Source organism: Narcine bancroftii, chromosome 10, assembly GCF_036971445.1.
Source record: "Narcine bancroftii isolate sNarBan1 chromosome 10, sNarBan1.hap1, whole genome shotgun sequence".
Classification (NCBI taxonomy): domain Eukaryota; kingdom Metazoa; phylum Chordata; class Chondrichthyes; order Torpediniformes; family Narcinidae; genus Narcine; species Narcine bancroftii.
Window position 1 is genome coordinate 102,220,067 of NC_091478.1, and position 15,017 is coordinate 102,235,083.

General features: G+C 41.4%; 1 protein-coding gene across 13 annotated transcripts in view; it reads right to left on the reverse strand.

Annotated features, from left to right (window-relative positions):
• wwox (WW domain containing oxidoreductase) overlaps positions 1-15,017 on the reverse strand; it is an 877,584-nt gene that overhangs the window by 547,315 nt on the left and 315,252 nt on the right. Inside the window, exon 9 of one of the 13 annotated variants that reach the window (XM_069902096.1) lies at positions 742-937. The exons of the other annotated variants lie outside the window; for them this stretch is intronic. Coding sequence (XP_069758197.1) covers positions 929-937 — 9 coding nt within the window. The 3' untranslated portion in view covers positions 742-928. Of the gene's footprint in view, positions 1-741; positions 938-15,017 lie in introns of those variants that run through there. 13 annotated transcript variants of the gene reach the window in all.

Here is a 15,017-nt window from a genome sequence, read left to right on the forward strand (position 1 = left end):
AGACCTTACAGTTTATGTTACATCTGCCCTATATATTAACAGAGTGTTTGTACTGGACCATGTATGACATCTATCAGTAGAACAGGTTCCAGCAGAGATCTCCCATCTGTCCCAATCTCTGACTGAAAGGCTGGCTTCACTTTCTTGAAGGAGAATGTTAGCACACTGCATGTAAAGATGAGCCTGGATGACGAAAAGGCAGAGCTCATCTATTTACTTGTGGCAAATAAAAATTAACGTTAGAAGAGAGAAAAGAATATTCCACTCAATAGCAGATGAAAATCTTTCAAGTTTTGTAGGGAAATTATCATTTTAAAAAATGCAATAGCACAAATTCCAAAGCGAGATACTGGACTCCGTTCGACATACATATGAGGAACAGCCAAAGCCAGGAGGCAGTTTGAAACAGAGAAGCATTAACCATCCTGCGCATCAATAACGGAAAGAAACCCAATGTAGGCAGCTTCTTCCTGTAGCATTTCCTTGGGCCTCAAGTTTAAAAGAATCAGAGTTTAAGTGCAGAACAAACAATTGAGACATAAAGTAATTGCATAAATTAATGAGTTCAATTTCACGACAGCACAAAAAAACAATAATTGCACAGATCAAAACAGAAGTAATGGATCAGAATCAGAATTTAATGTCACGAAATTTGGTGTTTGCACCATCGTCATAGAGCAAACATTCATATTATAATCATCTGACAACATTACTATATAAAAAAAAGTGACATCCATTAGAATTCTTCAATGGTATTCAACATCCTTCATAAATCATACCATAGGGTATAGGTCTTGGGAAGTGATGCTGCGATTGTTGAAGGCATTGGTGAGGCCAGGTTTGGAGTATGGTGTTCAGTTCTGGTCTCCAAATTATAGGAAGGATATAGAATAGGTAGAGAGGGGTGCAGAGAAGGATGTTGCCTGGCTTAGAATACCTAGAGTACAGGGAAAGATTGAAGAGGTTAGGACTTTATTCACTGGAACGTAGACAGTTGAGAGGGGATTTGATAGAGGTGTTTAAAATTATGAAGGGAATAGATAGACTAGATGCAAGTAGACTCTTCCCCCTGAGAGCAGGGGAGGTTGAAACAAGAGGGCACAAGTTGAGGGTAAGGGGGCAAAATTTTAGGAGAAACATTAGAGGATGTTTCTTCACTCAGAAAGTGGTGGCTGAATGGAATTAATCTTCCTGAGGAAAGAGTTGAGGCAGAGTCAATTCTTTCATTTAAGAGGTGGCTGGATATATACATGGATAAGAGGGGATTAGTGGGGTATGGGCGGAGAATAGGCGGGGGGATCTGGCGGAGTTGTTTGAGTGAACCGGCGTGGACTTGTAGGGCCGAGATGGCCTGTTTCTATTGCCATAAACTGTTATATGTTATATCAACAACTGATTCCAAATGAAGGTTTGACAAATGCCATTAATGTCTTCAAACTATTGAGGACAACACTAAAATCATTAACAATCACATTTTGATCCTGAATTCCAGGCGATTGGTCGCATTTTAATTGCAGGCACTACAGGCAGGTATTACTGAAGATATTGACAATGAGCTTTGTACAATAAACTTTATTGGCAACTTGTGTCTGATTGGAGTACTGAAGCTGAGTAAAGAGAAATGGGTAAGACTGGAAGCTGCTTGAAGATCATTAGTATTGTAAATGTATACAGTTCTGAATTTCCCAACCCCCACCTTCCTTAAACTGCACACTTGGCAGCTTTCTTCTTAACAAGCACATGTGTATTTGCACTTTCCTACCCCAGGAAGTGCTTGAAGGGAGGACCTTGGGAGATGGTGATGTCTGTGCACTAATTTTTGACAAGTAAAATATTCGGATGTTGTTATATGTGATGAAATTGCTCATTTTGCTTTGATTTCACCTTTTCTCTCCGATGCCATTGCTGATGGTCATCAAAGATCTTTGCAACAATAGGCCATTTAGAAGATGGATTTATTCCCCCCCCCCCCCCACACCTTCCAATTTGTGCTTTTCTTTTAGTGCACTTTTTTTTAATGGTTTTACAATATCATCTTGTATCAAATAAGACAAACTGCAGCTGAGCAAATACATTCGTAGGCCCTTTCTCAACATGAGAGAACTTTTGGAACTTCAAGCCACTGCACCTCCTAGTGGTCAATGTTGTTATGTTGCTCAGACTGAAAGCACTACAAAAGCATGGCTTTTTTCACCAAAGGTAAAATAATCCTGATTCAGCATCTTTTGCAAAAATGCCCCAAGAAACAGCTGCTGAGAACATCCTCCTTAATCAAATTTTGGCTTCCTTTGCAAGTTATCAAAAAGAAATTTGGCTTTATTTTTTCAACAATATTCTCCAGATCTGCCGTCTACTCCAACATCCAAGTCTGCATTGGAGAAGATGACCTTTTAAAATTTGCGCTTTACTCTTTAAAGCCAATCACAGTCACGTGAAAAGCTAAAGGGTCAGAGATTTTTGCAGTGCAATTTCGCTCGCACATACAAATTTTCTGTGGCATATCAGTGACACAGCCACTTACATGGTGAAGGACACCGAGCACAAAAGGGCGGCAGTTGTCCCACCAGGTTATTACATCATAAAACAAAAAAACGACTGACAGAACCAGCAGCAAAATAATATGTACCGATAAGTCACTTCCGTTCTCCTCCTGTTTTTGAAGGCATCTTAAATGCCACTTCACTTCACAAACCATGCTAAAACCTAATAATAAGTGAATGGAATTCAATGTGTTGCAGAGGCCTCTCTGAGATTCAAGACTTATGGTTCAAATTTCTAATTTATTCTCCAAAATTCTAGTTATTTAAGAAGTAACACCAATGATCATTTGAAAATATTCAATAAAAGCTAAATCAGAATCAGGATTTATTGTCATGAACAAGTCATGAAATTTGATGTTTTGCAGCAGCGTCTCAGTGCGAACATTCATATTATGATCATCTTACGACATTACTACAAAAACAAAATAATAATAATCATGAACGTAAAGTAAGGCCGTGTCCTTGATCATTCATGAATCTGATGGCAGCGGGGAAGAAGCTGTCCTTGTTCCGCTGAGTGCTCACCTTTCGGCTCCTTTACCTATTTCCCAATGGTAGTAGAGTGAAGAGGGCAGGGCCTGGGTAGTGGAGGTCTTTGAGGATAGCGGCTGCTTTTTAAAGACACTGCCTCATGTAGGTGTCCTCGATGGATTGGTCTGGTACCTGTGATGTTGCAGCCCAAGTGAACAACCCTCTGGAGTTTATTCTTGACCTGAGAGTTAGTGACTCCATACCAGGCAATGATGCAAACAGCCAGAATGCTCTCCATAGTACACCTGTAGAAGTTTATGAGAGTCTTCGGTGACATACCAAAAATCCTCAAATACCTCACAAAGTATAACTGCTGGCGAGCCTTCTTCGTGGAGGCTCCAGGACAGATCCTCAGAGATTGACACCCAGGAATTTGAAGTTCTTGACACTCTCCATGACTGAGGACTGGGTCATGTTCCTTTGACTTCCTCCTGAAGTCCACAAAATCTCGTTGGTTTTGCTGACGTTGAGCGCAAGGTGGTTGTTGTGACACCATTCAACGAGCTGATCTACCTCCCTCCTGTATGCCATCTGGGCCATCATACAGCAAAAAAAAGTCCTCTGTTAATTTAAAGAAATGACAATGGGTTTGAGTGTTCTGAAAGATAGGCCATCAAGGTATGTAACTGCAAGAGAAAAACAGATTTAATATTTGCAGGTCAACGAAAACATGAACTCAGTTCCTCTCCCCAAAGACGTAGACCTGTCTGCTGAATACTTTCAGCATCTTCTGCTTTCTTTTCAGATCTGCAGCATTGCACTTTTTTTTGTGATTTTAAGATTTATAATTGCTTTTTGTTGATTTAACTCAAAAAGAGGCATCAGTCATGATTGAGTGGGCCAATATACACAATTCCAAAAAACTACAATTTCTCACCCAACTTCCTCATGCAATGTTAAGGAATTTAAAATCAAAGCTTGTTGTTAATTGATTATTGATCTGTTTATTTGTTTCAGCTGCTGTTCAAGTTCAACATTCGCCATGGATCTGTGATGATATATTTCCTTTTTAACTCTCATTCATATACAGCATGAAAAAGTGCTTCAAATTGGGTCTAGCTTGGGTCGACAACTTGTTTGGCACGGACACACTGGGCCAAAGTGCCTGTCACAATGTCTATAAAACTTCCTGGTTATTTATTTGCTCCAGAAACTTCCAAAAGACCTGAAGTTTCAACCCGTAATGTCGATCATCCATTTATCTCCATGGATGCAGCCTGACCTGTTCCCGTTCCTCCAGATGCAAACATGCAACCACCACTAAAATTATTATACTGGGATCTATCCTGGCTTTTAACTTGTATAGTTGAGGAATATGGATTGCTGGTGGTTTTATAATGACCTATTTGTGAGCCATGCAATCAACTCAGCATGTGACAATGGAATTTTCCATGAGTACTGCACACGTTGACAAACATCCCTGGAAAGTACACAAAGAGGATCACACAGAATGGGTGTACAAACATAGGAAATAGACAATATGCATGAACAGATCAGGGAAAAAAGATCAGAGGTCAGAAAGAAATGTAGCAATATAAGGAGCATCGAGCAACTGGAAGTTCACAAAGCACCAGGCATAAACCCAGGTTGAAATTCAGAAAATCTGATCATTTATTATTTGCATCCGTTAAGGTTATCATATTGGGAAAATAAGTAGGTAAGCCATTTAGCTAGTATTCAAGTTGAAATTTATTACCATCTGACAACACATGCAACCAGAAGAAACACAGTTTTTCCAGACCATGTGGCACACACATGAAGCATATTCTTCTTTTTCTTTGGCTTGGCTTCGCGGACGAAGATTTATGGAGGTGGTAAAATGTCCACGTCAGCTGCAGGCTCGTTGGTGGCTGACAAGTCCGATGTGGGACAGGCAGACACGGTTGCAGCGGTTGCAGGGGAAAATTGGTTGGTTGGGGTTGGGTGTTGGGTTATAAATACACAAGGAAATATAAAATGAATATGTATCATTATTTGTTTCCTTTATTTGAGACCCAAAGCTATAGAATACTGTTCATCAATCTCACAGCCTGCAGGAAGAAGCCTGGCAGTCCGGATTTTGATGCTCCTCTACCTCCTCCCTGATGATAGTAGGTCAAAGATACTGTGTGATCAATGGCAGAAGTCCTCAATAATTGTTTGAGCCCTTTAGAAGCAACGTTCCTGGTGAGTGTCATCAATAGAGGAAAGAAAGAGCCCAGTGATCTTCTTGGATGCTTTAATGAACCTCTATATTGACCAGTCTGATGCTTTGCAGCTACTGTCCCACACAATGAGGCAGCCAGACAGGACCCTCTCAACTGTGCTCCTGTCAAATGTTGTCAAGATGGGGGCTGGTAGCCTTGCCCTCCTCATCCTCTTTTGGAGATGCAAGATTTGCTGCGCCGTCCTGATTAATGAGGTGTTGTGAGTCCAGGATAAGTCATCCATTATATGCACACCAAGGAACTTTGTGCTCTCCACGACAGCCATTGATGCCCCATGCAGAGTGGTTGACCTTCATCCTCCTGAAACCCACAATTAAATCCTTTATCTTGACAAGATTAAGACTCAAGTTGTTTTTCCCACACTATTTGATGAGCCTCCAAAACTCTTCTCTGTAGTGCGACTCATCGTTGCCGATGCTAATGTAATAATGGTAAGGCTAACAGCCTCTTTATAACTTTGGGGTAAGTCAGATACCAACTTCCGGTGTTTACACATGAAATGAATGAAGTGCTGTCAAATATACCTCGTCTTCCACAGGGGAAATTGGGTCAATACTTGTTGCAGTGACAATATGCAATGATGTAAGATTGGGACATTTGCCACCTATTTCCTCATTAACCACTCCTCAAACATCAGGGCAATCAAGAATAAGTGATTTTTCAATGGTAGGTGATGGCTATTGTCATACAACTTTCTGGTCCTGAAAGGTTAACGTAGAACAACTAGAGTCACAATCCTTGAGATTCTAATCCAGTAGTATCGGAGATTTTTTAAAAAATGGCTAGTTCTGGCCCGCTGCTCAAACTATGTCCATTTACATTCGAGAGGAGTCCTGCACGGCAGCACGTTCAAGAGGCAAGTTCATCACTGTCAATGAAGCTGCACTGAGGCATCTCTGATGGAGATATTTCAAAAAAATAGAAATAACTGTGTAAAATACAAAAAGATAATATTTTTAGAATGATAAAAATAAGTAACATATTGTGGTCGTGGGTGCACGAGTGCAGCAAGAACTGAGACAGCAGGCTGTGAGCTCATTAAGCACAACTAGTTGACTTCAAGTTTTGCGCTGCAGCCTTTAAGGCCCTCAGGAGCCCACCCCTCATGTACCAGAGGTCTGCATTGGAAGAGAAGGACCCGCGACGCCATCTTTGCGGCTGCTCCGCTGACTGCGCATAACAAGTGGAGCCGGTTGGCCACTACAAATATGTGCAACGCCACAACATTGAATTAAAACATTCTAAAGTACTAAAAAGAGATAAAAAATATTAAACTAAAATCATTCCAATGCTTGCGCATTCCTGTTTCTATTGAGTCAGAAACCCCATTCAATGTCAGCCAGCTGACTTTAAACCTGCATCCTCCGCCATACGAGAGGAAATAGCAGCACTTGATGTTTGTGGTAGAAATCTGAGGGATGAAACATATCTAATTTCTGCAGATCAGTGCTTCGCCACTGACCTCAATAGAAAATCCAAGAGAGGAATCGGGCATTAGAGGTACTAGCACCTGGAGACCTCCAGGTCATTTCAGATGTTCACAATTGGTCAAGCATACAGGTAAGTCAAAACAAACTCAGCCACGAATCAAGGAAACGACAGTCAGTCAGCTCAATTCAGCAATATTTTTTTCAACTGGAATGAAATTGCCCCACAACAGATGCAACATCGCTGGCCCTCCACTCAGTTCTGGATCTTCTTGAAAACAGCAATTACGGCTGCTCTTCATCGACTACAGCTCAGCCTTCAATACCATTATTCCCTCAGTGCTGGTTAAGAAGCAACAAACTCTAGGCCTCTGTACCCCACTCTGCAACTGGATCCTTGACTTTCCAATCAGAAGACCGTAGTCAGTACAAATTTAAAACAATGTTTCCTCCTCATTGATTATCAACGCAGGCGCACCCCAAGGATCCATGCTTAGCCCACTGCCCTACTCATTATGACTGTGTGGCCAGGCACAATTCCAATGCTGTCTACAAGTTTTCCGATGACACCACAGTTGTCAGAATCATAAATGGCAATGAGGAAGCGTACGGGAGGGAGATCGATCAGCTCGTTGAATGGTGTTTTAACAACAACCTTGTGCTCAACATCAGCAAAACCAAGGAGATGATAGTGGACTTCAGAAAGAAGTCAGAGGAAGATGACCCAGTCTTCATTGAGGCCTCAGTAGTGGAGAGGCTCAAGAACTTCAAATTACTGGGTATCATCATCTCCAAGGGTCTATCCTGGAGCCTCCACATTGATGCAATCACAAAGAAGGTTTGTCAATGTCAATTCTTTATGAGGTGTCCGAGGAGATTCGGCATGACTCTCGCAAACTTCTACAGGTATACCATGGAAACCATTCTGGCTGGTTGCATCACTGCCTGGTATGATGGCGCTAACTCTCAGAACAAGACATCACAGGCGCCAGACTTCACTCCATTGAGGACATCCACATGAGGCAGTGTCTTAAAAAAGCAGCCCCTATATCCTCAGAGACCCCAACCACCCACACCATGCCCTTTTCACTCTGATACCATTGGGGAAAAAGGTACAGGAGCTAAAGACGAGCACTCAGGGGCACAAGGACAGCTTCTTCCCCGCTGCCATCAGATTCCTGAATAATCAAAGACAAATGAACCTAAGACACTGCCTTACTTTTTATGCTATAATTTTTTATATAATGTTGCAAGATGGTTATCATATGACTGTTTCAACTATGAAGCTGCCACAAAAACACTGTATTTCATGACTTGTTCATGGCAATAAAATCTCATTCTAATTCTGAAATCATGTGCAGTATATACAGTTAAATTTCCTGCTTTGGAACTCTTGGCTAACACTGCATGAAACAGAAATATGATTGGTTGAAGAGTTTGGTGTCAATTCTTCTGCACACATGTCCAACAAACATCTTTTCTGATTGCCACACAAAAAAAATCTGGGTGGTCATCAATGAGATTAACATACCTTTGATGCTTTCCACGGTATCTAGATTATTAAAGGTATACAAGATAATCTGCAGAAGCTAGGGCCCAGTGCAGCACACAAAAGTGCTGGAGAAACTCAACAAGTCACACGAGATCCATAGAAAATTAGTTTCAGCTAAAGCCTGAGCACTTCTTCAGGAATCATTATTTGCTTTTTTTTTGTGAAAGAGCAGTTATAATGATGATCTAATGCAGGGCACACTGAGTCAAGAGAACACTAAAGCTCGACTTACATCTGTCCTGGGCAATGTACCATTTTAAACACAGAAACAGGAAAAAGACTATTTCTGAGATGCTTTAATTTTTCATACGTCTCATCAGACACGCAACCCCCAGCATATAATTCAAACAAGAAGTTTGAGCAATGATCTGAAACAAATTCAGGTTTTTGCAATTTTAATCCAGAAGCAGCTTCATTCAATGATAAACATTTATATAATTTAGGGACACACTGAGAAAAATGACAATTTGTTCAACATTTAACACCATCAGAACTACAGACGTGACACAACCAGTTGCGGGATGAGAGGAGAGTCCTCAAGATTCAACATCCATAAGTGAAACTGTCCTTAAAAACTATATTCAAACAATACTAGTTAAAATAATAGATCCCAAACTGGCAGCACAGAGGATTAACATTCAATGTGGTCGGGGTTACAGCATTAAATTTCAATGCCACTTTTAAATGCAAAGCTTATTATATACAGCAAAAGTGAAGTGGTATAAACCAGCTGAACAATAATTAAACACCTTGAATAATTTATCTCCTTGATCTAAGAGTGCTCTCCTCTTTGAAAACAATCAACACTGACACGCTGAATAAAGGCATTAAGTTCTAAGCTTGGTGCAGTTACTTAAGTAAGTGATTTGCCTTCCATACGGAATGAGGCACAAACTTGGTGAAATCCTAATACAAGCTGAACAACAACAATCTGGTCCTTTCATCAGGAGCCAGTATTGAAGTGAATGTGCTACTCCAAATCAAAAGCATAATCACTCATTTGCAAGCAAATGTCCTTCACGCAGCAGGCAGTGGCTTATATGTAGGCATATGATTCAACTGCTGTGAAACATCTTTCCAATTTAGAAAAAAAAATACTGTTCTATAACTTAGTGAATACATTAGCAGAGTTAATAACATCGGAGCAATCCTCAAACAACCAGGAATATACATTATAATAAAGATAAACAACAGATGCATGGAGATAACAAATTGCAAAAAAACCCTTAAACATACGTGATGAATCGTTTTGATATTATTTTGTATTCCAGATAAAAGAACTGATTCTCAGGAACTAGAATGTCAGGTTCAACATACAAAACACTGAAATAAATTCTCCTTTGGGTGATTGTTACCTATATTTCAATCCCTTGGTCAATGAGGATGAGCAAATGAATGCTGAATGAACAGAATTAGTTTTAAAGTCATCACTCAAATATGAAAGGAATCAAGTACTTCAACGTGAGGTTTCAACCATCACAATCTGTTAATGATAAGGTTAAAAAAAAACACAGAAATGCTGGAGGAGCTCAACAGATCTCACAGCATCCATAGGAGGTTAAAATATATTACTGACATTTTAGACAATAGACAATAGGTGGAGGAGTAGGCCAATTGGCCCTTCGAGCCCACCGCCATTTATTGGATCATGGCTGATCTTTCCTTTTCAATAACCAATCCCAGCCTTATCTCTATAACCCTCAACTCCCCTGCCCACAAGAGCCTTATCCAACTCTCTCTTAAATCTATCCAACGACTCTAAATGCGAGGAAGGGTTCAGGTCCAAAATGTCAGTAATATATCTTTACCTCCTATGAACACTGTAAGACCTGCTGAGCCCTTCCAGCATTTTGTCTGAAGACTTTCATGTTTTACTCCCCTTTGACCTTAGGGTGTTTGCTATGGAGCTCAGATTCGTTGTGTGAACAATGAGTAAATGGAATCAACCAGTATGTAGGGTTAGTTTAAATTATTTTCTCACAAATGCCAAAATATTACAGTTCCAGGCCAACATTGTACAGGTATAAAGACCTGAAACACTTAACAAAAAGTTTCCCACTGATATACATTGGTGTTAGCAATATGGCACTACCATAAATAAATTTTTTTAACAAATTGGTAGGATCATCAAAACCTCTAACCAAAATATTGTGCTTCCACTGCCTAGTATTTGGAGTGTAAATTAAGTGATAATAAAAAATTGCATATTTTTTTAACGTATACCCACTTGTATTTTTGAGATGTCCTCATTGTTAGAATGCAGGAAAAAAATCTCACTGTCATTTTAACCTCTAGATCACACATGTCAAACTCTGGCCCGCGGGCCAAATTTGGCCCGCGATATGATTATATTTGGCCCGCAAGATCATTTCAAAAATGTATTAGAGGTGGCCCGCCCTGCAGCAAGAGCCGATGCTGTTTTTTGGTAATGTCACCCCCACCATCCTCCCCCTTCATTGCACATCCTTCCCCATTGTAACACGAGAAATTGTGACACGAGAAGTCTGTCGATGTCATCAGCCGGCAAGCCAGTTGGAAGGCTCCCCGCACAACCAGTCACTTCTCCCACCTGTCGAGCGGTGCGGCGGATGGGCGAGCGCCTGTGATTTCCTGTCGGCACGACGGACATGGCAGGCTGCGCACGGCCCCCAGGCAGCACGAGCCCCGCACAACTGGCACCTGACGGCCCTTCCACAGCGCGAGCGCACTTCTCCCGGTCACCACAGCCTCAGCGCTTGCACCCGCGCGGACCCCAAGGACGGCTGGTTCGGCCCTGCACGTGAAGAGAGAGATGGTGGCTGTCCGCAAAGGCTGATCGACAGCGCGCTGGGCCTGAGTGGGTGGGTAAGCAGGGGTGGGCAGAGGGTGTAGGTGAGGAGTAATGGGCAGGGGAAGTTATGGTGGTGCGAGGGGCAGTTAGAGGGAGGGATGAGTAGAAGGAGGGGTGGATAGGGAAGAGGTAAAAGGGGAGGGGCAGGGCAAGTAGGGGAGGGGTGATTAGAGGGTGAGAGATGGGTAGAGGGAGGAACAGGTTGAGGGGAGAGGCAGTAGAGGGGCGTGTTTAGGATGGGGTGGGTAGAGGCAGAGCGAGTGGAGTGAGGGGTGAGTACAGGTTGGGTAAGGGACTGGTCCTGTAGAGGGATGGTGGGTCGAGGGTGAATAGAGGCCTAGAGCCTGAGGAGTGAGCAGGAAATGCTGAGTCCTGATGCAGGCCAAAATGGACACAGCCTGTGAATGCTGACTACATCTTGTAAAGTAAAAACATCATGAGGTGGGACCGGAGAAGGAGTCACCCAGTACTAAGGAGTAACAGAATGCAGATGTGACCTTGTCCACTCAAGATAAGCTTTGCACTAACAAGAATGATGAGCAGCAGACTAACAGAGAAGGGTAGCAACAGTTTATTCATTGGACAATGTCATGGTATGATAATTTACTAAGTGCGTGTCCTGGGGTACAAAAAAACACCACTTGCTGATATCGGGAGAATGCGCCTTCTCCAACTAACACTGTTAGTTGCAAGTGTTACAATCCGGCAATAAAGAACAAAGAACCTTGATTTCGACTCAGTCTGGTGTTTGATTCACTCATTCTTGAACAAAGCAGACCTAACAATCTCCACAGGGACCAAATATGTTTCCCTCAAGTCAAGCAAAGGGTGAACTTGAGCTACCTACTCCTGACCTGTAACATTATCCTCCTAAAGTTATATCCTAAAGTTTAACATTACATATGTTGAAAGAAGAGAAAACATGCAGATGTTGTTGAAAATTTTCAATAAATATTTAGTTCGGCCCTCGACTTAGTCCAAGTTTTTAATTTTGGCCCTCCGTGAATTTGAGTTTGACACCCCTGCTCTAGATGATTACTTCAGGTTTGCTCTATGCCCCTCCAACTGTGCTTTTCTTAAAAAAAAAAGAGGAAGATTTATTATTCAGGATCTGTTGCAAAGGTGAGGAAATTTTATAAAATCTGAACTTGTTTCAAAGGTATTTATTGCCTGATACAGAGTATATTTTTTCTTCTGTTGTTTAAAGATGTCCCATTCACTGTGCTCAGTGGTACTTCCTTAAAGTAATTCACTAATTGTCCTTTGATAGTTTTCAGTGAGAATCATTCCCAGATGATTTGATTAAATTCTGTTCAATTCCTTTCCAGACAATTGTACAATAAATTTCTTCTGCTAGCTATCCTCTCCAAACCCAATTTACAATATAATTTCCACCTTGCCCACGTGTTTATATATTTCATGATAACTGAAGACCTATTTAACAATCTCAAGATTTCACTAAGTACTGTACAGCAATACTTTTGAACTGCAGGTATTGTGCTAATCTTGCATCCAGCAAGCTCACAAAACAGTAGTGTTCCAGGGGAAGGGTAATTTAGAGTCATGGAGTTTCACAGCTCAGACACAGGCCCTTCAAGCTATCATTATCCATCCCAATCCTTTGCCCATCTACACTAACCACACTTAGCCACATCTAGACAATATCCTCTTGCCTTGCCTATTCAAGAGTCCACCTGAATGCCTTTGAAACAAGAGTATCTGCTTCCATCACTTCATCTTGCAGTGTTTCCCAGATATCAGCCATTCTCTGTAAAAAAAAAGCATAACTCCCCAAGATGCTTCTACCACTCACCTTAAAATTATGCCCTCATGTTTTTGATACCCCAATCAATAGAATAAAACTGTTTTGACCACCTATTCTGGCTCTTCTTATACATTTCTCTCAGGTTTCATTCCAGGGAACAAACCCAACTGATCCGATCTCTCTAAATAACAAAAGTCCTCCAATCAAGGCAACATCCTCATGAATCTTATGCTTCCACCAAGATCATAAAAGCACAAGTATTGGCCAGAATACCAAAGCACAATTCACTCTAATTTGATTCTGGACTTCCTAATGGAAAGACCACAGTCTGTCAAGCACTGTCACACTGCGTAATGGCGCATCTCAGAGCTGTCTACTTGGCCCACTCCTGTTCACGCTACTGTTCCACAACTACATTGCCAGATCCAGCTCCAACAATTTCACCAAATTTTCAGATGACACAACAGTAGTTGGTCTCATCAGCAACAATGATGAGTAGCGGTACAGAGTAAAGGAAGAAAATCTTGTGATATGTTGAGAGAATAACACCCTGTTTCTCAATGTACAAGACAAGAAGGAAGGAGCTGAACATGAACTTCAGGAGGACCATGAACGACCACCCTCCACTGCACAACAATAACTCTCTGGTGGAAAGAGTGGAGAGCACCAAGTTCCTCAAGTTCACTTAACTAGTAACTTTTTGAGGACACACAGCATCTCCTCACTTGTCGAGAAGTTGCAACAGTGACTGCACTTCCTGAGATGACTGAAGCAGGCAAGGCTATCAGCCATCATCATATTTACCTTCTACAGGAGCTCTACTGAGAGCTGGCTACATCATAATGTGGTATGGTTGCTGCAGAGAAATTGATCACAGGTCAATCCACAGAACCACACAAGTGGCAGAGAGGATGACTGGATCTTGTAACAGCACTAATTTGCCACAGCTTACAAACAAATCAAGAATACACTCACTTGTTTCTTTCAGCACACAATGAAGTTGACTTGCTTTTTATTATTCATTAGACACAACATTGCATTCTTCAACTCCCAAAACACCACCTAGCTAAACTCTTCTGATCTTCTCATTGCCACATGGTTGATCCTGACGCTCTCACTCTCCTCCTTACAAAGGTAAGTTCTGTATGTTTGTGTCTGTGTGTTTTGCATCGAGGACTGGAGAAAGTGGTTTTATTGGATTGTACTTGTGCAAGCAGATGACGGTAAACTTGAATTGACTTGGCCTGCTCTAACTTAGAGCATATCATGAGATCTCACACATAGTGTTGTGTGCAGTTGTCATCCAGGAACAGAAAAGACATTTTTAAATTGAGTGCATCAAAAATTTACAAGGATGTTGCTTGCACTGGAGGGCTCAATTTATAAGGAGAGGCTGGAGAGATTGGGACTTACTTCGCTAGAGAGTAAGAGACTGACAGTTGACCTTATGGAGGTACATAAAAGATGGAAGGAACATACCGGGGGATGGGGGGGAATGGTACCTCAGGGTCTAAAACTGGGCAGCATAAGTTAAAAGTGAAAGTGGGAAGATTTATTGGGAACCTTCAGGGCAACTTTTTCCTCACAGAGGTAGTGGGTAAATGAATGAAGTCATAGAGGCAGGAATAAATACTAAGTTTAAAAGACATTTCGACAGATGCGTGGATTGGAAAGGTTTGGAGAGATATGGGCCATATGCAGGCAAATGGGTAGATAGTTTGGTTGGCCGGGACAAATTAGGCCAAAGGAACTATTTCTGTGATGTGTTGTCTATGATATTTAACTAATTAATGTCTCATCTTTGGCAAAACTACACTTCCCTCATAACCTCACTTACCGATATTGTGTGAACAAGTCTCCATGTTTGGATTTGAAATAACAATAATAGAATCCTGCTTCAGCTACTGCAAAATTGGCAAATCAATGGCCTATTTCCTGTAGTTTCTTTGAAAAGTAATACAGATTTGAAATTTTTGAGGGCAATTGAAGAAGCTCCACTTCACAACAACAAAATGCAAGGAGGAAATGAATTTTTATGTTAATTTACCTGGCAGCTTGTGTTTGGGCATCAATGACTAGAAGACAAAAGTGGTTTAGTGCAAGTTCATGGCAATTAACCACATTATATCTTTCATATTCAGCACCGAAACAACCCATTTGGCCCG